General features: G+C 42.8%; 1 protein-coding gene across 3 annotated transcripts in view; it reads right to left on the reverse strand.

Annotated features, from left to right (window-relative positions):
• Positions 1-2995: 2995 nt before the first annotated feature.
• Positions 2996-27216, reverse strand: part of tspan17 (tetraspanin 17) — a 54586-nt gene continuing 30365 nt past the window's right edge. The window contains exons 6-8 of one of the 3 annotated variants that reach the window (XR_004413447.1): positions 15183-15230; positions 6238-6337; positions 2996-5865 (exon numbers count right to left, since the gene is read on the reverse strand). Coding sequence is in view for 2 of the 3 variants with exons in the window: in XM_033029477.1 (XP_032885368.1) it covers positions 5800-5865; positions 6338-6454; positions 15183-15230 (231 nt within the window). In the remaining variant the exon portion in view is untranslated. Of the gene's footprint in view, positions 5866-6237; positions 6455-15182; positions 15231-27216 lie in introns of all 3 variants that reach the window. The other 2 variants (XM_033029477.1, XM_033029478.1) reach the window with 2 other exon arrangements.

Genomic DNA, 27216 nt, shown 5'->3' on the forward strand with positions numbered 1-27216 from the left:
AGGGATTATCATCTGTTGGGATGTTTTTCAGCAGCAGGAACAGGAAGATTAGTCAGGATCGAGGGAAAGATGATCAGAGCAAAGTACAGAGAGATACTTGATGAAAACCTGCTCCAGAGCATTCTGGACCTCAAACTGGGGCGGAGGTACACCTTCCAACAGGACAACGACCCTAAGCACACAGCCAAGACTTTGTGACAAGTCTGTGAATGTCCTTGAGTGGCCCAGCCAGAGTCCAGTCTTGAACCCGATCGAACATCTCTGGAGGGACCTGAAAATAACTGTGCATCGACGCTCCCCATCCAACCTGACAGAACTTGAGAGAATCTGCATAAAATGGGAGAAATTACCCAAATACAGGTGTGCCAAGCTTGTAGCGTCATACCCAAGAAGACTTTTTGAATGCACTGTTACAAAAGTTATATTATGAAATTTAATTTCCTAGTTCCATAACAAGCAATTAATTGGTGAGCTGCTGCCTCGTTTCACCAAAGATGCAGGTTCAATTCTTCCATTTAAGAATGACGGAGGCCACTGTGCTCTTCTGGACCTGTAATGCTGCAGAAATTGTTTTAAACTTCTGCATGAAGTTTTACATGTTTTTCATATGATAACATGGGTTTCCTTTGGGTGCTTTTTCATTTGATAACATGGGTTTCCTCTGACATCTCAAAAGATGTGTGTGTTGGTAGGTTAATTGTATACTGCAAGTCTCGCCTGATGTGTCGGTGAGTGGTGGAATATGGGGGGAGTGATGATATGATGATAATGTGGGGATAATAGAAAAATATTAATGTAGGACTAGTAAGTGGGCGGTCAACGCTCAGCATTGACTTGATAGACCTGTATATATGCTTTATCTTTATGATTCCATGACTACTTTATGGATTACTATGTTGGCAGAGTAGATAGAAGATGAGGTTGGAGAAAACTGGATACATACACTGCTTGGCATCATGCAATTTTTAATTGCAAGACTGTTATGTTTTCCCACATTACATCCTAAATTTTTAAAAGACAAGCAAACTGTGATTAAGTGTTAACAGGCAACAAGTAGATTTTTCTCATTTTATCTAATTAAGATGATCTAATTTTACCAATGGCATAACAATACCTAACATTGTAAGCAGTGTAGATTGAAACACGAATAGATGCTCGTTTGGAGTAAAAAAACAGCATTGGAAGCAAACCTGGATTGAGAGGAGGTTTATCGGGGGGGGGGGGGGGGCAGAGAGGGGAATAGAGCTAGTTACTTGATTGTTTTGCAGGCCTGGTCCAAATATTCCAGTTTCACTTACATGCAAATGGTACTGTAAGAGCACTTATATCATGGGCTCAACACTTTTCCGAGCCCACAGAATCCCAATTAAATTTGCCCACCATAAATCTCAGACCAGGAGAATACCACGGGGTACAATTATTCTTCCAACTGTACCAGCATATGTTTTAAAAAATGGATAGGACAGTTTCCCTTTAAGAGATTTATGTAATAATCCAGAACTTCTGTAGCCAAATGAATCCAGAACCACTCATTAGGTGACACCTTTGACACACTTAAAAGAACTAACCAGGGTGTCCTCCTGTACCTAACACTCTCAGCACCCCACCACCCACACAAACTCATTTTGACTTTCATTAATATTGGAGCAGTCAACATTTTTCTAATTTTAGACTGCATGTGCATTATTCTTAAATAGCTTTTTTGTAACTTTTCACTGTAATATACAATTGCAATGGTTAAAGCAACTACATTTTTAAATAGCATTAATTCAAAAATTTACATATTTAATTGTTTATGATTTCATAATGAAAGGGCAGATTTCCCAGTTATGAGTTCTGGAATCAACAAGAAGCTAACGCGATTTATGGCCAATTATATAACAAACAGCAGTAACTATGAATTCAAAGAGGAAAGATATTTCACATAAACTGTAAATATCTTAGACACAAATGCTGGAGTAACTCAGCGGGACAGGCAGCATTTTTGGAGATATCTTACATATCAGCGTTTCGTCCCCCCTCCCCCCCAGAAAATATCAGCAAATAGTAAACAAAAAATATATACTACAATGAACAAAGGAAAGCTCCAAGAATGGCTTAAAAATGTCAAAGAGGTCAGTTGTATGTGATGGCTGGTAGGGTGGACGGCGAGGACAAGGGGGACTCTGTCCTTGTTACGAGTAGAGGGATGGGGAATGAGAGCGGAGCTGCAGGATATAGAGGAGATCCTGGTGAGAGCCTCATCTACAGTAGAAGAGGGGAACCCCTGTTCCCTAAAGAATGAGGACATCTCCGATGCCCTGGTTTGGAACACCTCATCCTGGGTGCAGGTGCAGCGTAGACGGAGTAATTGGGAGAAGGGGATAGAGTCCTTACAGGAAGCAGGGTGGGAAGAAGTGTAGTCCAGATAGCCATGGGAGTCAGTGGGTTTGTAGTAGATGCCAGCCAGTAGTCTGTTACATGCGATGGAGATGGTGAGGTCTAGAGTAAAGAGGTCATGTCACAATAGAGAAATGATTGGAGGGCCCCAAGATAAGCATTGGGAACAAACTTGGGTTGTCACAAATATAACCAAAATTAATCAAATTTGAAGAGTATACTAATCCGGGCAGGTCAGCTAATAGACCCGAAAATTGTTCAAACATATTTACTGACAAATTATTTTTGACATTTCTTTCTTTGTACCTAGTACATACATAAAGGCACAGATTTATCCGGGATGCCAAAAAGCAAAGTTTGCAAATTATTGGACATGTCAATTGTAACAAATTTCATTCCCATCATAAATTTAAGATTACATACAGCACTGTAGAATTACTACCAATTGCTTGACAAATACATGTATTATTGTTTTCCAATGGGAAGTTACAAAAGGAAATCAAAATTAAACTGACAGTCCTTTCATTTGTATCGTTCAAAAACAGTGTTTTAATCAATCACCATTATGTCCATATTAACCAAACACAAATAGGTTAGTTGCCAGTAAGACACAAAGTAAAGAAAGACACTTTATTGTAATCTTGACGACTCAATGATCACACAAAGAATGTACAATGCATGTTTACAACTATGATTTTCTGAAACTTTAATACTGTGCAAAAACAATATAACAGTTTATTTTTGTAAATCACACTTTGGGATCTAATGAAATCAGACAAACTTTAGAACAATTTATCCAGATAATCCATACAAAATAAGAATGTACAACATAAGGACTGGTTACAGAATTTGTGAGAGAACAGACAAAAATCTTGGAGTACAGAGTTATTAAAACTTTCCAAAATGCTTCAAAATGAACCCATCACTTTGAGCAGAATGTTAAATTATTGTACAATTATAATAAACAATGCCCAAAATAAACAAAAATAAAAGATTAATACTGCATTGGATTCCACTGTTTATACGTAATATAAGCGAGTTGGAATTTCAAAAGTACTCTGCTAATTATGAAGTATCCCAAAGCAACATACAAAAGAAAACTACCAATGTACAGTCATGATACGCTGGGTTCACTCACACTACCAATTATCTGGCTCAAGTACTAATTGGAACGTATAACGAAAACAAATTTGTTGAAAAAATGACTGCATATAGCAGTTTGCTGCTTAGATAAGCAACTCTGCAATATTCCAAAGGAACTCTGAGGCAGCTCTACCAAACTGCATTAACACTATTAACATCTCGTCAGATTACATTCTACACTGATTGAGGAAAGTGCAAGTATACAAACTAATCTTGCAAAAGTGTAATGGCGATATTTTGCCACAGAATAGTAAGGAGAATGTTTTTGGTCTGACTTTGTGGTAGCCCAGCACCACAGATTTCTTGTAACATTGCTGTGATGCATATAAAACGGAACATTTCCCATCATTAAAAACCTTTTAAACAGTGGTTGAAAAGTAGAAACATGTAAAATATGACACAATTAAAAGCATTGGCAAAAATTTATTTCCAATTGTAATGCTGAAGAACACTATTCTTGAAAATGTTTAATATAAATTTACATGGCTAATTTTAGAAGTTAGTTGTAACAAGCTTTATTAACCAAATCTTGACTAATAACAGGAAATGTATAGTGGATGCAACAGTGCATTTGTTTAATGTCACATCATTGCAAATGGGCCCTATCAGAATAACAAATAATGAATAGCATAAAGTAAAATCAAGTACTGAAAAGTATTTTTGAAATATACTTACATTCAGACTAAGTTAATTGGATTTAATTTATTTACTGGACTGCATGACAGCTGAAATGTATATGAGACCTGTGCAGGATTTTTTCTTAAACAAATATGATCCAATGGGACCAATCAGGTGAAAGCAAAACAAACACGATAGGCAAATATGACAATCCATGGTCATTCTAAACATGTTGAAGCAACAGCATTAGTGTAACATTATTTTAACTTTCTGCACCAGGATTGAGGAAATTCACATACAGATGATTTACACTGTTGAGGCTTGCTTGAATTACTCAATTTGCCAAAAAAAAAAAGCAAATTTCCTGTGTTGGGTTTAAATTTACACTCAAAGTGTTATGTACATAGAGCCAAGGGTCATCTTGAACAAGTGACAAATGTGTCTGACTGATGGTTTGATGGTTAACATTTTTTTAACTTTGACACATAAAGGAGTTAAACGACAGCAAAATAGTCAAAGATACACATTTTCCTCATGCCTCATCAACATCTGCCTGTACCATCTTCCCACCCCCGAGTGTTTTTAAACAGATTTTACTTTCCAGCAATTACTCAGGAGAAATTGAAGAAATAGTCAAGTTCTGGTTTTAGCTTAATCAAATTCTGACCTATATACCAAAACTGAAAACTTGTAGGGATAGCAGGAACAAACGTTCCTGCAATTTAAAGGTCAGTTGTTAAAAGTAGCAGCAGACCAAAAGGCATTTGAGTAGTCTTGGGAGACTAAAGCAACAGTGTAGCGTTTGATACCATGCTAAATAATTCACGGTAAATTTCCTGAGTAGACCAGTTTGCACCACCAATTTAAATGACATTTTAGTGCAAACAACGTGTTAATGTTATTTAAAGAAATAAAGTAACACTTACATAATTACCACTTATAAATCTATTTTAAAAAGCACCTGACACTGTTGACTTTCTCAGTCTTTCCTAATATGAAAATTATGTCAGAACTTGAAATAAAAGACATCTGTAATAATCTAAGTTAAAGTTCGAGCATTGCCAGGATCGGCCACTTTTCTTTCTATAACAAAGAGGCATAGTTAAAAAATTGTTGCCATTTATGATCACTGCCTGAATTACATATAAACTATCGCCAATATGCATTACATAAATCTAATCCCTTAGATCTGCATAGACTAATTATTCTCGCTTTTCTTTCAAAGGTAACAAATGATCCAAAGTTTCTTCAATGTAGGACTGGACTATTTAATAGCCCTAAATCTGGTTACCGGTATCTGCAAGTGGGTCAGCAGTTGTAGCAAATCATTTTTCCTCCCCTTAGAAAACATTTAAACCACACAATCTTTAACAGTACAAACTTAATATATTTATGGTAGTGTTTACACCACTGACAAACAATTTTTCAAAATATTCATTGAAAATTGTTCAAGTTCCCTTTGCAATCATAAAACCTCAAATTCTGCAAGCTCTCTGGTATTGTAAAAGTCCAACTTGCTTAATAGTAGTTTATATCCACAGGTCTCATAGCATTAAGAGATTAACCAATACTCTACAGATGACATTCATTCAATGTGCTTTTTACAGATGTGCTTCCAACAGTTCTGTCAAACTCGGCTAATTAACCTTCAATGAAATATTACCAATTGGCTTTGACAGCTTTAATGTCAGTGACCAGATTCTGTGCCAGGCAAATTCCAAATATCTGAAACAGAAACCAAATAAACTCATGAAATTTAAAGGCATTTGTAATTCTATTAAGACAAAGAAACCAACGTACTGTGATGTTTAAGCAAGACTGCAGGCATATCTCAGGCGAGAAGGAATAGGTGACGTTTTGGGTCAAGACCCTTCTTCAGACTCCGAAGAATTCCAATTAGTGATCAGAGTCTGAAAAGAGTCTCGACCCAAAACATCACCCATTCCATCTCTCCAGAAATGCTGCTTTCCACAGATTTTGTGACTATCTTCGGTGTAAATCAGCATTTGCAGTTCCTTCCAACACATACTATGATATGCAAACATATCCTGATTCATACACAGCAATACCGATAATCAATGCTGAAAACATCCTCACCCTGTCAAAATTAGCTGTCCCTCTCCTGCAATACCTCATAACCAGTTCTGTTTTACATTTATTTTTCTTGGTTTTGGTATTTTCTCGATAAATTGCTTACCTGCAATAATGCAATAGCGATGAAGATTCCAGCTACCACAATCAAGTTTTCCTGCAACCATTTTTCAAACTGCCCAACACATCCTTTGGTATAAATATAATCTTGTTGATCTATTTCCTAAAACAATAAAGACATTTACAATACACCACAAGGTCAACTGCCATTCGGTAATAGTCCAGTTGCTAGGTAATTAGAATAGGAGTAAAGAGAATTGCTTAATGGATACATTTTGCTTAATTTTTAACAGTTAACCTGCGGGCATAGAAAATACTGTAAAACAGTGGATTATTTTCAACAAAATCCACTCCCACATATAACGATCATCATCTAATAAATCTTTAGACTACTGACTACACTGGTCATTTCATACCATGGCAACAGTACGAAAAAGTGTGATGTTCTGTATAAAAACCTCAAAGCGCTAACATTTTAGATATTTTATTAATCAAAAATTTGCAAATTTTGCAATTAACATTTTTGTTTTATACATTCCATGTCTGCTGTATCTGGGTTTTGTAAATTTCCTGCTGGAGATCCTCACAGCATACTCCCACAATGAAGCTGAACAGAGTGGGATGGAAAGAAAAAAGCCAGGAACCAATACAGAACAGACTTTCATGTTATCTTTAGGAGTTTCCAGTACCTTAGATTACATTGTATTTTCCCCATTGTGAATTGTTGATGTAACTTAAAAACACGATTGAAGAATATATTTGTGGACTGTAACTTAGCAAATGCACACCGGGATCACATCTAATGCTGATGAATAAGCCATTTGTTTCCAGAAAGTAATTACAGGTGCACAACCTTTTATCCGAAAGCCTTGGGACCAGACACTTTTCGTAATTCAGAATTTGTCGGACTTCGGAATGGAAATTTTTTAGCGTAGATTTTAATGGCTGGCTCAGTGGTAGAGTGCTCGGCTCATATCCGCAAGGTCGCGAGATTGCGCCTTGATCCCGGCAGTTACTCGGTCGCGAGTTTGAGTCTTCAATGTCGTTTTTTCTTGCAGAATAAATGTCTGTATGAAATGCAGTGTGTTGGATGAATTCCTGAATTTGTAAATGTGCCCGCAGCATTGAATCACCTCTCGCACTCATGTCACCCTAGCGGGGCTACATGCCCTTGGGCGGCCTAGCTCGGGGATTCTTGAATCCCCGAGCTAGGTCGCGAGTTTGCGCCTCGATCCTGGCAGTTACTCGGTCGCGAGTTTGAGTCTTCAATGTAGTTTTTTCTTGCAGAATAAATGTCTGTATGAAATGCAGTGTAGGAGAGGTGTACTGACTGTGTGGGCAGAACTTTGGAAGTGATTGCCCACCAGTCTAAAAAGCCGCTGTGTCTCCCTGTCCCTGGGAGAGCAGGGGGCGATCAAACAGCACAATACCCCCCTCCCCCTCCAACTCCAGAGGAATCCGCTCCCCGATGGGCCGCTACGGCGACAAGTGGCAGTTTGCCCACAGCCCGAGCTGCGCCCCCTCATCCGCCACCCCAAGAACAAGACGTACCTTGCACACCATCAGCTTCTGCCCCTACGTGTACCTCTGGAGTTGGAGCGGGGCTGGAGTTGCTGCTGGCTGTGGGTCTCTGGGATCTCCGTGCTTGCAGTGGGCCTGGGGGTCGGTGTCCCGTTGGTCCTGACGTCTCCGGCCACCCCCCTGGACTGGAGCTGAGACTGGGAACTGTACCGCCCTTGCCCCCTCCCTCTGCAACTGCAAACAACCCCACTCTCCTGCAAGGGCGGTACAGTTCCCGGAGGATGGCAGGTGGCCGGAGACGTCAGGACCAACAGGAACCCGTTCCCCGATGGGCCCCTACGACGCCCCGAGCTGCGCCCCGTCATCCGCAACCCAGGTTCCTCTGTAGTTGGAGCGGGGCTGGGCTGGGCTGCTGCTGGCTGTGGGTCTCTGGGTTCTCCGTGCTTGCGGTGGGCCTGGTGGTCGATGTCCAATTGGTCCTGACATCTCCGGTGACTGGCACGGTCCTGCTGGAATCGCCGACGTGAAGACAGTGCAAAGCCCCCGCACCGGTGCAATGAGCGGGGAGCTGGAGAGGGAAGGGGTCACACACATGGCCGGGAAGCAGAGGGGTATAGGTGGGGTGAAACTGAAGGGAGCGAAAATCTGCTGCTGCCTGCCCGCTGAGTTAAAAAGTTCTCACGCAAGACTCACGATACACTGTGTATCGTGAGTCTACCGTGGGAACTTTTTAACTCAGCGGGCAGGCAGCAGCAGATTGTCAATTATTAACCCTCCCGCGCAATATACCCTCACCTTCTCTTTTATGAATGGGGATTTAGTTCCCCTTTCTTCGAGGACTGACCGGAGGTTCCGCGGTCACCTCTGCGGGCCACCCTCGGTGAACATTTTCAAGGACCTTTCTTCAAGGACCGAAAAAATGGCCGCTATTCGGAGGTTTTCGTTATTTGGATCTTCGGATAAAAGGTTGTGCACCTGTATTAATAGATTTTTTTCTAAATTTATAGTATTTCAATGTCCTGATATTTTCTCTCGTGACAGTAGGCAAAATACATTAAATTATAGTAAACAATGTTGACTCGGAAGCATGTCTACTATTCACCTTGTAAAATGAGGATAAAAAATACGATGTAAATAGAGGAATTTCTTCCTTAACATTGCTCAACATTGATAAGCAAGATAAATCAATTAAAGAAATGTTGCTGAGAATTTGACACGTTTTTGAACAAGGCAGGAAACTGCAGAGTCAAGAACAATTCAAATAAAGGAGTGATTGGATACACCGACAAAGTAGGTAAAAGGTTCAAGGATGAACCATGATATAATTTTAGCACATTAGAAACATAGAAAATAGGTGCAAGAGTAGGTAATTCCGCCCTTCAACCCAGCATCGACATTCAATATGATCAGAGCTGATCATCCAAAATCAATACACCGTTCCTGCTTTTACCCCATATCCCTTGATTCCGTTAGCCCTAAGAGCTAAATCTCTCTTGAAAACATCCAGTGAATTGGCCTCCACTGCCTTCTGTGGAAGAGAATTCCACATATTCACAACTCTCTTGATGAAAAAAAATTTCCTCATCTTAACCTAAATGGCCTACCCCTTATCCTTAAAATGTGACCCCTGGTTCTGGACTCCCCCAACATGGGGAACATCCTCCCTGCATCTAGCCTGTCCAATCGCTTAAGAATTTTCTACTCTTCTATAAACTCCTCTCATCCTTCGAAATTCCAGTGAATACAAGCCCAGTCGACCCATTATTTCATCATATGTCAGTTCCGCCATCCTGGGAATTAACCTGGTGAACCTACGCTGCACTCCCTCAATAGCAAGAATGTCTTTCCTCAAATTAGGAGACCAAAACTGCAACAGTGTGTGGTCTCACCAGGGCCCTGTACAACTGCAGTAGGACCTCCTTGCTCCTAAACTCAAATCCTCTCGCAATGAAGGCCACATGCCATTAGCTTTCTTCATTTTCTGCTGTACCTGCATGCTTATTTTCAGTGACTGATGTACAAGCATACCCAGGTATCGTTGCACCGCCAGCTTTTCCTAATCTGACACCATTCAGATAATAATCTGCCTTCCTGTTCTTGCCACCAAAGTGGATAACCTCAATTTATCCACCTTATACTGCATCTGCCATTCATCTGCCCACTCACCCAACCTATCCAAGTCACCCTGCAGCCTCATAGCATCCTCCTCGCAGCTCACTCTGCCATCCAGCTTTGTGTCATCCGCAAACTTGGAGATGTTACATTTAATTCCCTTGTCTAAATCGTTAATATATATTGTATGCCTAATATTAGGAATGCCTAATCCGGGAGAGAAGGCAGCTCAAGAAGCAGTGAAGGAAGGTTTCTGATAGTGAGAAGGAGGGCATCAACATTCTCCAGGGAAACATCAATAGCCGTTTAGCAACCCTGAGACGAGCAGAGTACCTGCGGAAATCACGAAAAAAGAGAGAACGAACGAGATCACGCTTCTTCAAGGACCCCTATAAGTTCATAAAATCACTTTTCATCAAAGAAAAGGGAGGAAACCTGAAAACATCAAGGCAGGAGCTGGACGAGCATCTGGAAAGAATGCTTGCGGATGACAAGAGACTGCAGAAAACAGCTATTCCATCGGACATTCCACCAATTGAACAACCAGAGCACTAGATGGACATTAGTCCTCCAAAGTGGAGGGAGGTGGAACAAACAGTAAAGCGGGCAAGAGCATCTTCAGCCCAGGGGCCAAATGGGGTTCCGTATCGACTCTACAAGGGTGCTCCTGATGTTCTTCGCTTCCTGTGGAGGCTAATGAGAGTGGCTTGGGAGAAGAGAGTCATACCCAAAGCATGGCGTGGAGTGGGAGGAATCCTGATTCCGAAAGAGAAGGAATCCACAGATATCAGCCAATTCCGCCCTATCAGTCCCCTCAATGTAGAGGGTAAGATCTTCTTCAGCATCATAGCTCAGAGGATTACCAGCTATTTAGAGAGAAACAACCTTGTGGATACAACAGTCCAAAAAGCAGGCATCCCAGGGTTCTCTGGATGTCTCGAACATACCAGCATGATTTGGCACCAAATCCAGACTGCAAGAGAAGAGAGATCTGCATGTCATTTTCCCAACGCGTTCGGAACTGTCCCTCAGTTTCCTCTTGGCATCCTTTGACTTCTTCAGGATACCAGAGACTATCAAAAGCCTTGACAAGGCTTATTTTCAAGCCTTGTCAAGGCTCTGTTTCACCACGCCTGACTTTACGACCACATGGCACTTGGAGATCGGCATTATGGCGGGGTGTACCATCTCCCCATTGATTTTTACAATGGCTAAGGAAATCATCATAAGGGCCTCCAAGTGGGTAATGGGGGGACGAGTGGCTGAAGTCTGGAGGCCGTCTACCACCCATCAGGGCCTACATGGATGACATGACAATCATAACAACAACAGCACCTTGCAACAGGTGCCTTTTAGGGAAGCTTCAAGAGAACATCACTGGGGTCAGAATGAAATTCAAGCCATCCAAATCAAGAAGCATTTCTATAATCAAAGGCAAACTGACAGATCAAAGGTTCTTCATTGATCAATAACCTATTCCAACTGTGTCAGAGAGGCCAATCAAAAGTCTGGGAAGATGGTATAACTCTAAGCTGAAGGACACCGATTAGGCTAACGAGTTTAGGCAAGATGTCATCAAAGGTCTGGCGAACATCGCCCAATCCATGCTGCCTGGAAAGCTGAAAACCTGGTGCCTGTAGTTTGGGTTACTACCTCGCCTTATGTGGCCATTAACCATGTATGACATCACCCTCACAAGAGTCGAGAAGATGGAAAGAACAATCAGCTTTTTCGTGAGAAAGTGGTTAGGTGTTCCTCGGTGCCTGAGCAGCGTCGGCCTGTACGGTCAGAGGGTACCCCAGCTGCCTCTCTCTAGCCTCACAGAGGAGTTCAGGTGCACTAAAGTCAGACTAGAGACGACCTTGGCAGAATCAAGGGACACTGTCATCCGAGCTGCTGCTCTAATCCTGGCACCAGGATAGAAGTGGACGGCTAAGAATGCGACACAGCAGGCAAAATCTGCTCTCCACCTAGGTGACATGATAGGACAAATCCAACACGGAAGAAGTGGCTTGGGGCTTGGCGGAAAGCGACCTTGCTGGAACAAGGCATCATCAATGGAGCGCCGGAAGTTGGTCGCGGCCGAAGTCCGCCGACAGGAGTCGTCGAGTAGGTGTGCCAAGTCTGTGTCGCAAGCTAAACAGGGCCAGTGGATGAGATGGGAGAGTGTGGAAAAGAGGAAGATCAGCTGAAAGGACAAGTGGGAGATGGAGGCGAGCAGGATAAGTTTCCTCATTCAAGCAACCTATGATGTCCTTCCTAGCCCAAAAAATCTCAACCAATGGCTGGGCAAAGATCCATCATGCCCCCTGTGTTCAACACCAGCCACGCTTAAGCACATCCTTACGGGGTGTAAAGTAAGCTTCTCTCAAGGACGGTACACCTAGAGACATAATCAAGTGCTCAAATGCCTGGCAGCGACTCTGGAAAGCAGAAGAACCACCAACAATGCCCTGCCGCCCAGAACAACCAACCCAGTTAAGCCCATTACCTTTGTTCGGGAGGGGGAACAAAGGCAATGGAAAATTCCACGAAGGACGAGGTTTGGACAGCTGGAGGCAGCCCGGGATTGGCAGATGCTGGTGGATGTGGGCCAACGGCTTACAGTTCCATCAGAGATAGCCATCTCCAACTTGAGGCCTGATCTTGTCCTCTTGTCGAACTCTCAGTACATGGTGTATCTTGGGGAGCTCAGTCCCTTGGGAGGACGCTGTGCAGGAAGCCTTCGAAAGAAAGAAACTGCGATATACAGAGTTGCAGCAGAGGCAGAACAGCGGGGCTGGAGAGCTAAGATCTGCCTGGTAAAAGTTGGATGTCGAAGATTCGTGGCAATATCAACCGTAAGACTGATGAAGGACATGCTGATCAGCGGGCAAGCCCTACGCCAGGCCATCATTCCGTGTCCCTCACCATCTTCCAGTCCCGCCTCAAGACCCATCTCTTCACCTCTGCCTATCCTTAGCCCCACGTCCCCCGCCCTTTTCATCTGTGCTTGAATTGCCTCATATTGTGTTTTGAATTGAATTCTGTCTTTAATTTGTGTACTAGTCATGTCTCTACTATTTATTTCATTCCGCATACATGTTTTTCCTCTACTTGCTAAATTTTTGTAAGGTGTCCTTGACTCTTGAAAGGCGCCCATAAATAAAATTTATTAGTATTATTATTATCATAGAAGCATCACGGGTGCCAGAGCGGAGTAGCCAGTGGCTCTGGCTGAAGAGGAAAGACCCCATTTCGTCTCCCAAATATCCAACTAGAAAGATGCAGAAAGATGGGACGCCAGAATGCACCGCTGAGCCTACTGGAGACGTTGTGGGTCCAATCAGCGACACGTCGATGAAAGTAGGTGCCTACTTGATAACCCCAATGATGTGTCTGCCTAGCCTTTCTCAACATCGGAGGAGCATAGGTGAGTGCATAAGGCTCCCATCACCACCGGGAGTAAGTTGACATTTGGCACTTTGGATTTTTAACATCTAGTCCTGTGTAATTGGAAACATGTAAATAACTGGGGTCCCAGCACTGAGCCTTGCTGTACCCCACTAATCACTGCCTGCCATTCTGAAAAGGACCAGTTAATTCCTACTCCTTGCTTCCTGTCTGCCAACCGTGTCAATACACTACCCCCAATGCTATGTGCTCCAATTTTGCACACTAATCTCTTGTGTGGGATCTTGTCATTGCTGTTGTGATTTCATTTGTCTTAGGCTTGACTGTATTGTATGTGATTCATATTTATGTCTAAAATCATTTGATATACCAATATTGTACACAAATCTGTGTTTCTGGCAGCCTTGCATTTTATTTTATTTCAAATTGCTGCTGCATATTTAGTATATTTATTTTACTGCAATCAATTTCACTGCTATTGTTATTGGAAGAAACATAGTATGTTTGCTCAATGGTAAAAAAAATAATTTATACAGTTGATAGAGATCCAAATGTGTAGCATCTGGAAACATCTGGAATTATTAAAACAGGTTTTCAAGAAGGGTCTTATCTGACTCCGGGCATTTGTCCAGTAAAGGAAAGAAAAATCAATTTCACAGAGCTGCACAAGACGAGACCTAGGATAATAATAGTCATTGGCTCGGTTTAACATCTAACGTGAAAGGCAATCACTTGACAGTGCTGGAGTACTCAGTGCTGCAGGAGAGCATTAGCCTAGAATTTAGTGGTCAACTGATGTATTCAAGAGAATCAGATATAGCTCTTAGGGCTAATGGAATCAAGGAATACGGAGAAAATGCAGGAACAGGGTACTGATTCTGGATGATCAGCTATGATCATATTGAATGGCAGTGCTGGCTCGAAGGGCCGAATGGCCTACTCCTGCACCTACTTTCAATGTTTCTATGCTTCTAACTCATTGGCTTACGATTCCACTCAAACTTCTTACTGAAATGCAAGAGACATTGCTGACATAAGTTCATTCTTTTAATATGTCATTCCATATTGAAATGATGATGCAGAGTATCATTAATTTCATCTGAAGTCTTGCACTGAGGCAGAAACCATGTTTTGGATCATAGTAATTTGGAGCACCTCTTCTGCAGCTGTGCATGCAATTCCAGGGATTTATCAAAATTTCCCGTCTATACACCCCACAATAATTCAATCTAATTTCTACTTGCATGTATGCGTGATGAAATAATGCTAAGTACTCAACAATAGACCAGTGATATCAGTCATAACTGTCATGTGATAGCCCAGCCAGAAAATGACTACAGGTCTCAGATTAAAAGCAATGTGATATATTTTTTGAAACTATAATCTGACCTCTGCCTAATGATAGTGGATGAGCAAATTAAAGATTGTTAATTTATCTGTTTGTATACAAGGAAAACAAAAAGAGCATCTCCACAATTCAGGATTTAAAGTCAATTTTTAAACAATTCTTTTACGAATAAAGTACAACAAAACATTCCATTGAATGGTAATACGGTAAACCTTATATTTAGCCCACTACATTATAATCCCTTTATATTATTAGAAAGCTAGAAAGTTTTCATCTGATTTAATCCTAATCTTTTAATTATGCTAAAGAAACTGCCAATAGAATGAAAATTGAATATGCTTCCTAGGTTATCTAATTGATGTATATTGCACCAAGGCCAAACAGTCTTCCTGTGAAGCTAAAACAATATAGAAATCTGTTTCTTCAAACAGCAAGAAATGTTTACTCAATCACAATAGAAAGAGCAAATTGTAACATTTCCCCTTCCTTCGATAAGGAATTAATTATTTAAGCTTACCATTTTCAACCTAACATCATATCCACACTGTGTGTTAATGACATCCTCCTGCAAAAAAATAAACAATGTTACATATGTAAATGTAAATAATGTAAATCATTCAGCTAAGATATCTTTGAAATTTACTTGTTGGTGCATCTATTCAAAAAACTGGGTGACTGACGATCACAACGGTAGCACAGTTAGTCCACAATACAATTACAGTAGCCCAAACCAACACCCACCAGAGAGTGCTGAATTGAGTTTGCCTACAAACTGAAGGCATTAATCCCAAAAAACAAAGCTGGAATTTCTAACTCACATGTTATGCCAAAATATACTGCAACCTTTGTTTGCCAGATATGCCAGAATTTAATGACAAAATTATTTACATCGGACATTTATTAAAACAGTATATATTGAAGCAAATGTAATTAATTGTAAGTAATCTGATCTTCAATAAAGGTCTGAAATACATAAAAAATGCTTTTAAAATGTCCTGGTACCAGTATTATGACCGAGATCCATTTATGATTAAATTTCAGAAGTACTACAAGGTTGATGAAAATTCCACTTTCATGCTTGGGGTTGGTGAGGTAAGAAAAGGGCCCAAGTGAATATATAGGATCCTGCCAGAGGATATTTAGATTTTGCTTAAAAGAATAAAGATTTTCAGGTAGTATTTGTGTAATCAGAAACATTGAAAACCATCTGATTTGTTGATTACCCAAACACACTTTACATTACTATTTTGTCACAAGAAAGAAAAATTCCTCACTCGAATCATGCTTGGTGGTAAATATAACCAAGCAAATCAAGAATTTGTGACATTACCACAACAAAACTCAGACTGCATCAAGACACAAAAAGAAAATTGAATTATTTCAAATATGCAGAAAACTTATCCTTAAGATTTGATGGTGATCAATAAAGCTTAAAAAATTCACCAATTTCACATTTTGTTCCTGAATGGAGCAATTTGAAAACATGAAATAAAAACTGCATGTCGACCCTCATGTTATCTGCAGCAGTGATTTACGATTTTGCAGTAAAACACAACTGGGACAAGGCTAAACATTTTAACTGGCTAGTGCAGATAAAATACATTTATTATTCCAGAATTTTTATATCAGCAACATTTACAGAAATATTACAAAAAGTGGGAAGAGGAACGTGGAAGAGTAACAATGTTTACAAGAGGTGAAATAAGTACAGATGCAAGAAATAATCTAGTCATAGAAGAGGTTGAGTCCATTTGGCTAAAAGTTAATGCTTTTTGGAGTAAGTGATTTAATAAATATGTGTTGTATCTTAATGTGTGTTCGGGGTCACATCATTACATGGTGTCAGACAGTGAGTCTTACCCACTCCGTTTAAGTTTATCGGGTTTTATTTTCTTTTGATTCATTTGTGTCTTTACTATCTCCGATATGGCTATTTCGTGACGCCGCCTGAGCCTTTTGATCTTTGATTCAGACATTGCTGAACGATAGCGTCTTTTCAAACGTGACTACACTCATTATTCTCGCATCGTTCATCGGAATGACCCCCCAGAAGTGCGTGCATCTGTTTTGCTCAATCTTGTGGGACCCGAGGCAATGAATCGTGCTGACAACTTCACCTTTGCTCCTGCTGTTTTGGATGACAACGGCCAGGTCCGTGTGCCAGCAGAAACTATTGACGACCCTGTGGTTTTGCTAAGAAAGTTCAGAGAACTGTGTGATATGCCTTCAAACCATATTATTGAAAGAACCAAGTTCTATGCTCGTTTACAGGTCGATGAACCTATTGAACAATTTATCAGCGGCCTGAAGCACATGGCTGCACGCTGTCGATTTCGTGGTTTAAGTGATGAGTTAGTACAAGATAAGCTGGTAGGCGGAATGCTTGAAAGCAAGCTGAGAGCTGAGCTTCTCCGAAACACTGAATTGACCCTTGGCCAAGCAGAACATGTTTGCCGTTTTTCAAAGATAACGTCTCCCCACTGACCCAGTACCTCTCAGACCCCGCCAGCAACATAGCGTTAATCTTACAGACTTCTCCTCTCGCAAACCCCCTACCAGGTCTGCTGCCCGCTGTCAGAATTGTAACTATTTTCATGCGAAGGGTCGTCAGTTTTGCATTGCCTACGGAAAAGCCTGCAATTTCTGTAAGAAATTGAACCACTTTGCACGATGCTGTCATTCCCATGTAACTCCTAATGCTTCAAGGACAAGCCTGCATCTGCTTCAGCAGGAGTTCACTGATACTGTCTCCCAAGTGCCTGAGTTGTCGTCCCCCACTTCGCACTCAGACAGTGTTGATAACAGTTCTGCCATCCACTACCTCCTCCCTACTTCTAGCGAGCTACTTGACCCTGAAGTAACTATGTTCGTGAATAACAGGCCTCTTCTTACCAAGGTGGACACTGGCGCAGAAGTGAACGTCGTATCATTAAGGGAGTTCAAAAAAATTTGCAATGCTGAACGTATTGATATGCCTCTGCAAGGCTTCGGGCTTACGGGAGAGAAGTTCTGCACCCACTCGGAAAAGCTGATTTAATGTGCACTGTAGATGAACCATCCCGCACCTTACAGTTTTACATTGTTAAAGCTAATTCAGAGACTTGACTCTGACTTTGACTCGGTATCAATGCATGCCACGATCTAGGCCTGGTCTAGTTAGGACGTGTTGTCCACAAACTCTGCCTCACTGATGAGCCCACTCAGCAGCTACTCTCCCAATACAAAGACCTGTTTAGTGATGAACTTGGCAAGTTGCCTGTCAAATATCGCATTACTGTTGATCCTAAAGTCACACCCGTGGTCCGAGCACCACATCGTGTCCTACATACCATGTGTGACGGAATACACGCTGAACTCAAACGCATGGTCTCAATGGGTGTTATTGTCGAGGTAACTGACCCGTCCGACTAGGTTTCCACCCACCATGGTCGTTGCAACCAAGAAAAACAAGGAGATCCGTATCTGCATCAACCCCAGAGATGCACTGCCATCAAGCGCCCACATTGCCCAATACAAACCACAGAGGATGTCACTGCACAGATTGGCAACGCAGCAGTATTCTAGGTCCTGGATGCCAAAAGCTCCTTTTGGCAGATTCCACTAGACCCAGGCTCGTCCAACCTCACTACATTCGGTAAACCCTTTGGTCGCTTCAAATTTCTAAGGATGCCTTTCTGCATCAACTACACCAGCGAAGTCTTCCAGCGCACTATGGAACAATTGTTTGCAGAGTACCATCATTGTTGATGATATTCTCGTCTATGGTTGCGATTTGGCTGAACATGACACAAATCTGAAGAGAGTACTTGACCGTGCCAAAGACATCCAGCTTAAGCTCAATCCACTAAAGTGCAGGTTTCAAGTTCCTGAAGTCATTTACGTCGGACATGTTTTTATCAGCGACGGTCTCAGACTAGATCCGCTGAAGACCGCAGCTATCAACGAATTGCCAGTTCCTACTGATGTTGTGAGTTTATAACGATTCCTCGGTATGGTTAACTACCTTGGGAAATTTATTCCCAACCTCAGCGACATATCGGCCCCCCTGCGAGAACTGACATACAAGGAAGTGGCATGATCCTGGTACCCGCAGCTCCAAAAGGCCTTCGACTCTTCAAACTGCAGCTAGCTAGCGCACCTACACTCTCCTATTTCGATCTGGAGTTACCGGTAACGCTTATCTGCGATGCATCCCAGTACGGGTTAGGCGCAGCGTGCCTGCAGGCCACTACTGACGGCGATTTCAAGCCCATGTCATATGCATCCGGTACGCTAACTGACACTGAACAGCGCTACGCCCAGATCGAAAAGGAATTGCTAACAGTGGTTTTCGCCTGCACTAAATTCAAGGACCTTATCTTTGGTAAAACTGTGACCATCGAGACTGACCACCAGCCGCTGGTCACCATTTTGAACAAACTGATCCACGCTGCCCCAGCACAACTACAGAGAATGGTGATGCAACTGCAGCGATTTGATTTCAACATCGTCTACAAGAAAGGTAAAGACATGTACATAGCAGACACGCTATCCAGAGCCCCACGCAGAACCAACGGACAACAACTCTCCGAACAGGGCAAATTGTCGGTCATGAAGGTCTCGTTTGTGCCAACTGATTGTTTAAGCAGCCTAGCTGAACACACGGCTGCTGATGAGACTTTACAATTGCTGTCTAGTCATCTGGCGTGGTTGGCCCGAAAAACAGCTCGAAATACGCCCCTACTTCCTGGTTCGCGACGAACTAGTGCTACAGGACGGAATCATAGTCAAGGGCCCACCCGCCCTCCGGGACGAATACTATAACGACATCCACAGGGGCCACCCCAGCATGGAGGCAACCCTCCAAAAGGCGCAAAGCATGTTTTACAGGCCCGGTATGACCAAATACATACGTGAAAGAACCGAAACATGCGCTGTCTGCAAAAGCCTGACGCCACATCAGCAGAAGCTGCCCTTACTGCCACAACCATTCCCTCCTCGCCCGTGGTCCTCGTTAGACACCGACATCTTCGAGTGGCACGGGAAACATTATTTGGTTCTTGTTGACTTACTCGGGCTGGTTCGAAATAGACCTGCTGCAAACCATTTCTTCGGAGGCAGTGATTGAGAAGCTGCACCTCTCCGTGCATGGCTCTCCTGCTCGTATTCAGTTTGACAACGGCAGACAGTTCACCAGCCAAGTCTTTAAAAACTTTGCTAAACAATGGGACTTTCAACACCAGCAGTCCCGAGTTCCCGCAGTCCAACGGACTCGCAGAATGCACCTTTCGGATTGCAAAACTCATAGAACGATCATGCCTTGCCAAATCCGACGTATACCTGGACTTAATCAATCTACGGAACATTGCACGGGATCCCATACTAGGTTCTCGCTAGAATTTAGAAGATTGAGGGGGGATCTTATAGAAACGTACAAAATTCTTAAGGGGTTGGACAGGCTAGATGCAGGAAGATTGTTCCCGATGTTGGGGAAGTCCAGAACAAGGGGTCACAGTTTAAGGATAAGGGGGAAATCTTTTAGGACCGAGATGAGGAAAACTTTTTTCACACAGAGAGTGGTGAATCTCTGGAATTCTCTCCCGCAGAAGGTAGTTGAGGCCATTCATTGGCTATATTTAAGAGGGAGTTAGATGTGGCCCTTGTGGCACACAGTTAGCTGCAGACTCCGCCCAGGACAGGAAGGCTCTGCAGGAACGGAAGGGAGTCACGACCGCGGTGCCACAGGTGCTGTCGCCGAGGGAGGACGGACGGAGCCGCGGCTCGAGAGACTAACAGACTAACAGAGGCAAAGAGGTTTGCCACGCACTGCAAGGGAGCAGTGGACCAGACAGGAAGAGCGGACGGAATTACCACTAGACAGCCAAACCAGTAGGTAATTTACGGCTGGGGTGAGTACTTTCCCATTTATAGGAGGTAGGATTATATCAATAAGGGGTGTATCAATACAGTAGGGGATTCTTAAATAGGACCAGTTAATTACTTACTTAATTACTTATATAAGATGGGCGGTCAGGAGATGTGCCAATACTGCGAGATGTGGGAATTTGTCGACACCATTGATGTAGAAGATCCCTACAGCTGCAGTAAGTGTTTGAGGCTAGAGGAACTCCAGCTCCGCATTGATGAGCTGGAGACCCAACTTCATACGCTGCGGTACATCAGGGAGGGGGAGTATTACCTGGATGTTTTGTGCCAGGGGATGGTCACACCGACCAGTTTAACTAATTCAGTAGGCAGTGAGCAAGGAAAGGAAGGTGTGGCCATAAGCGAGGCAGGTAGGGGGAACCAGGAGGAGATGCGGCAGGAGCCACAGCCCTTGTCCCTGACAAGCATGACCGAGGCTCTTACTCAATGTAAGGACGGGATCAGGGGCTGTGGGAGGGATGAGCAACCTGGCTGCAGCACCGTGGATCAGGAGGCCATTCAAGAGGGGGGAGTTAGAAGAAATGCCGTAGTGATAGGGGATAGTATTATTCGGGGGGTAGATAGGGTTCTCTGCGGCCAGCAGAACATGTCCCGAAGGCTGTGTTGCCTACCCGGTGCTAGGGTTAAGGATATCTCTGCGATGCTGGAGAGAAATTTGCAGTGGGAGGGGGAGGATCCAGTGGTCGTGGTCCATGTGGGGACCAATGACATAGGAAGGACGAGGAAGGAGGATCTGCTGAAGGAGTTTGAGCAGTTAGGGAATAAATTAAAAAGCAGAACCTCGAGGGTACTGATCTCCGGATTGCTACCTGAGCCACGGGCCAAATCGGAGAGGGTACGTAAAATTAAAAAGCTGAATGCGTGGCTCAAAGACTGGTGTGGGAATAATGGGTTTGGTTTCTTGGGCCACTGGCACCAGTACTGGGACAGGGGGGGATCTGTTCTGTAAGGACGGACTTCACCTGAACGGTGCTGGGACTGGGGTCCTGGCAAATCATATAACTAGGGCAGTAGAGAGGTCTTTAAACTAAGTAGCGGGGGGGAGGTATCAAGGGGGGGAATAACGGCAGGGGTAGAGGAAATAGAGCAGGGTATCAGTGGGGAAGCGGAAAGTCAAAATGTGACAGGAGATAGAATGTGTGAAGATAAAGCTCTAGATGTAAAAGGGGCAAAAACGGAAAGGAAGGGTAGTAAAAATCATCTGAAAGTGCTTTATCTAAATGCACGGAGTATTCGTAATAAGATAAATGAATTAACGGTGCAATTAAGTATATATAGTTATGATATTGTGGCCATTACGGAGACATGGCTGCAAGGGGATCAGGACTGGGAGTTAAATATAGAGGGGTACTCGACAATTAGGAAAGATAGACAGGAAAGAAAGGGAGGAGGGGTGGCCCTTTTAATAAGGGAGGGAATAACGGCAATAGAGAGGAAGGATATTGCGTTGAAGGATCAGGATAGTGAAACAGCTTGGGTACAGATAGAGAATAACAAGGGGAAAAAAACACTAGTGGGTGTAATTTATAGACCTCCAAATAGCTGTGACGCTGTTAGTCAGAACATAAATCTGCAAATAGTTGACGCATGTAAAAAGGGAACTGCTGTAATCATGGGGGACTTCAATTTTCATATTAATTGGGCAAACCAAACTGGGCAGGGTAGACTAGAGGAAGAGTTTATAGAATGTATTAGAGACGGGTTCCTAGAACAGTATGTCACAGAACCGACAAGGGGGGAGGCAATCTTGGATCTGGTCCTGTGTAATGAAGCAGGATTAATTAAAAATGTCATAGTTAGGGACTCGTTGGGAACAAGTGACCACAATATGGTCGAATTCCATATTCAAATAGAAGGGGAGCAGGTTGAAACTCAGGCTAGGGTGCTTAGTCTAAATAAGGGGGATTATGAAGGTATGAGGAATGAGCTGATCAAAGTTGACTGGGATAGCAGACTCAAGAATAAGACGGTACATGAGCAGTGGTGTGCGTTTAAGGGTCTACTGTATAACCTTCAAGAAAAATTTATTCCTATGAAGAAAAAAAGGGGTAAGGGTAAGAACAGTCAGCCATGGCTCAGTAAAACTATAAAGGATAGTATTCGGCTGAAGGCAAGGGCATATAAGGTAGCCAGAGATAGTGGGAGGGTAGAGGATTGGGAAGCATTTAAAGGTCAGCAAAAAATAACTAAGAGATTAATTAAGACGGGGAAAATAGACTATGAAAGGAAATTAGCAAACAACATAAAAACTAATAGTAAGAGTTTTTATAGCTATATAAAAAGAAAAAGGGTGGCTAAGGTGAACGTTGGTCCATTGGAGGGTGAGACTGGAGAGTTGTTGGTGGGGAACATGGAAATGGCAAAGGCATTAAACGAGTATTTTGTATCAGTCTTCACCATAGAAGACACAAAAAATATTCCAACGCTGGATAAACAGGGGGCGGTAGGAATGGAGGAGCTAAATACTATTAAGATCACCAAGGAGGTGGTATTAGGGAAATTAATGAGACTGAAGGAGGATAAATCCCCTGGGCCTGATGGATTACATCCAAGGGTCTTGAGGGAGATAGCGGTGGGGATTGTGGATGCATTGGTGATAATTTTCCAAAACTCCCTGGAGGCAGGAACGGTCCCAGTGGATTGGAAAATGGCCAATGTAACACCTATATTTAAAAAAGGAAGTAAACAGAAGGCGGGTAACTATAGACCGGTTAGTCTAACATCGGTGGTGGGTAAAATGTTAGAGACAATTATTAAAGAAACACTAACGGGGCACTTGGATAAACATGACTTCATCGGACAGAACCAGCATGGTTTTGTGAAGGGGAAGTCCTGTTTAACGAATCTGCTCGAATTCTTTGAGGAAGTAACAACCCGGGTGGATAAAGGGGAACCGGTGGATGTGGTATACTTGGACTTCCAAAAGGCTTTTGACAAGGTGCCACATAAGAGACTATTGCTAAAAATAAAAAATTATGGGATTGGGGGTAATATATTAGCATGGGTAGAGGATTGGCTAACAAATAGGAAGCAGAGAGTGGGGATAAATGGTTCATACTCGGGATGGCAACCGGTAACTAGCGGGGTTCCGCAAGGGTCGGTGCTGGGACCCCAGTTGTTCACAATTTATATAAATGATTTGGAGGAGGGAACCAAGTGTAATATATCAAAATTTGCGGACGATACAAAAATGGGAGGAAAAGTAGGGGATGAGGAGGATAGGAAGAGTCTGCAAAAGGATATAGATAAGCTAGGTGAGTGGGCAGCAACTTGGCAGATGAAGTTTAATACTAATAAATGTGAAGTCATTCACTTTGGGAAAAAAAATGATAGGGCAAGTTATTTTCTAAATGAGGAGGAGCTGCGTTGTAATGCAACGCAAAGGGATCTAGGGGTATTAGTACATGAATCACTAAAAGTTAGTATGCAGGTGCAGCAAGCAATCAGGAAGGCCAATGGAGTCTTGGCCTTTATTGCTAGGGGGATTGAGTATAAAAACACGGAGGTCTTGCTGCAGCTGTACACAGTATTAGTGAGACCACATTTGGAATACTGTGTACAGTTCTGGGGTCCATACTTAAGAAAGGATGTACTAGCCCTGGAGGCAGTGCAGCGAAGGTTTACAAGATTAATTCCTGCAATGAGGGGATTGACATATGAGGAAAGGTTAAGTAGGCTGGAACTCTACTCTTTGGAGTTTAGAAGAATGAGAGGCGATCTCATTGAAACATATAAGATCGTGAGGGGCCTTGATCGGGTGGATGCACCGAGGATGTTCCCAATGATCGGGGAAACTAGAACTAGGGGACATAGTTGCAGAATAAGGGGGGGCTCTTTTAAAACGGAGATGAGGAAGAACTTCTTCACCCAGAGGGTGGTTAATTTATGGAATTCACTGCCCCAGGGAGCAGTGGAAGCAGAAACTTTAAATATATTTAAGACTAAAATAGATGGTTTTTTAGCTGCCAAGGGGATAAGGGGCTACGGGGAGAGGGCAGGGATATGGACCTAGGTATGGTTAGTATAGTAAGACCTGAGTGATCTCCTGGACAAGTGTCGATCGCCTGGATTGGGGTCGGAGAGGAATTTCCCGGATTTTTTTCCCGAATTGGACCTGGGTTTTTATCCGGTTTTTTTGCCTCTCCCAGGAGATCACGAGGTTTTTGGGGTGGAGAGGGGTGATAGCGGTATAAAGGGGAGGGTAGTGTCTTGTGTTCTGTGTCTTGTGTCTACTGTTTGTGGGTAAGTGTGTCTGTTTAGTGTTCAGCCATGAGCGAATGGCGGTGCGGGCTCGACGGACCTGGTGGTCTACTTCGCACCTACTTTCTATGTTTCTATGTTTTTTGTGGCTAAAGGGATCAGGGGGTATGGAGAGAAGGCAGGTACAGGATACTGAGTTGGATGATCAGCCATGATCATATTGAATGGCGGTGCAGGCTCGAAGGGCCGAATGGCCTACTCCTGCACCTATTTTCTATGTTTCTATGTTCTCCTGCCCAACGACTGATGTCTCGCCAAACCCGTGCTCCCCTGCCTGTCTCCCAGCAACTGTTGCAGCCACAAGTTCATTCCTCGCCTGCGGTTCAGAAACAACTGCAAATCAAACGTGACATGCAGAAGCGGTTTTTCGACAAGTGGTTCGTCTGCAAACCGACAAAGGCCATGCACGCCTGGGACACATCCAAGGGCCTGCCAAAGAATCACGTTCATATCTGGTCGAAGTGGACGGTGTTATCTACACACGCTACCGTCAACACATCCTTCCTGTGAAGGAATCTCGTCCTGCGACTCCCTATCCTGATGGCCCACGCCTCGTGCTCACTCCCACATCGGTCCTATTTCCCCACCTCCAACCGTTGTTCCTACCGCGGTCTACCCGCGTCGTTTGGCACCTGGCTCGCCTATTTCGTCTCCCACTGTGCCTGTCGGGTCGCCGGTTGTTCTCCCACTCCCCTCCCCGGTCTTTTCTCCCGCGAAAGGAGGTGAGGCGGTCTCCTACCACACGAGGGCCGGACGGGTTTGTAGGCCACCCGTTAGATATGCCGATTTTCTATAACTTTGCAAGTATGTTCTTAATATTCCGCTTAGCTGCCGGTGTTTCTTTATTTCTACAAGAGATGTAGATTGGCTATTGCATGCTAGCCAATCATAGTGTTTGTTAGTAGTAACTCCGCCTAGTACGTGCTTTATAATATCAAGAGCTCGCATATGCCAGTCAATAGATGTAGCAGCTCGGAGCTTGTAACGTACTGCAGATCCTTTGCTATAAGTGATTTAATAAATATTTGTTGTATCTTAATGTGTGTTCAGGTCACATCATTACAGGTAGTGCATTAAGAATGAGTGATGTTAATCATCTTGCAAATTGGATTTATCAAGTTGGAACAGTTAGCTACAAGAAGAAAATCATAGAGTGCATTTAGGATAATGCGTTATGGCGTCAACCAGCAAAGTGGCACTCTTAGATCTGGAAATGGGTAATGAGGAAGGTTAAACAAATAACCTCAAAGTGAAATAAGAATAGAACAATAGCTATGTGAGAAAGTAACCAAGAACAATAACAAATATAAGAGTATCTTTTGAATATTCAAAAAGGTAGAGAGAGGCCCATGAACATTGCTCATATAGGGTAATAGTTCTGGGGGAAGCAAGAAAATAGCGAAAGAGTTCAACAGATATTTCACATTAGTGTTTAGGGCAGAAGATACCTGTAACATCTCAACACTAAATAATGCCAGGAAGGAAATAAATACCATCACAAAATAAGTGGCATTAATGTACTAACAGGGCTAAAGATACTGATCTAAAATTAGATCTAAATCCCGATCAAGAATCCTAAAAGTAGTAGCTACCAAGGTCGGTTACAATCTTCTAAAAATATTGACATTCTGGAGATGTGCCGGTGCACTGGAAAACTGCCAATGTGACATGTCTAGGCAAAAAAAGGAGAGAGACAAAAAGTGGGCAACTATAGACCGACTAGCTTAATATCTGTTGTTGGAATAGCTCCATTTTTAACGAGGTAATAGCATATTTGTAATATAGCAATCTAATCAAGCAGTCAGCATGGCTTTGTGAAGGGAAAAATCGTCTGCTTAGAGTTTTAGAGGATGTCTCGATCAGGCTGAATTGAGGGGGATGTTAGGAGGGATATTGTTTTTGGATATGAAAATAGTGCTTCATAAAATAGTCACAAGATAAAGTGCCCATGATGTTGGGAATAACATATTGGCAGGCATTGAAGTAATAGGCAGAAGCAGCGACGAGGGAGAAGGAGGAAGATTTTCTCCCTCATGACCATAGGGATCAGTGCTGGAACTGTAACTGCCTATAATATATATTAATAACATGAAGGATGCGAATATATATTTGTCAAATTTGCACTTGCAAGGCAAACTGTTTACAAAGCACTATTGATAGGTTTATGGGAGTGGCAAAATGTTGGCAAATGGAGTGTAATGTGGGAAGATGGAAAGCTTGGACGGAGAAACAAAAGTAAAAGCATATATTATTTATAGGTGTAGATAAGCCATCTTGGTTGGTATGGATGTGATGGATCAGAGCCTATTTATGTGCTGCATAACTCGCTGAATGGGCAAATAATTTAGCTTTACTTACATCAAAGT

The sequence above is a fragment of the Amblyraja radiata genome, chromosome 11 (genome assembly GCF_010909765.2).
Source record: "Amblyraja radiata isolate CabotCenter1 chromosome 11, sAmbRad1.1.pri, whole genome shotgun sequence".
NCBI classification, from domain to species: domain Eukaryota; kingdom Metazoa; phylum Chordata; class Chondrichthyes; order Rajiformes; family Rajidae; genus Amblyraja; species Amblyraja radiata.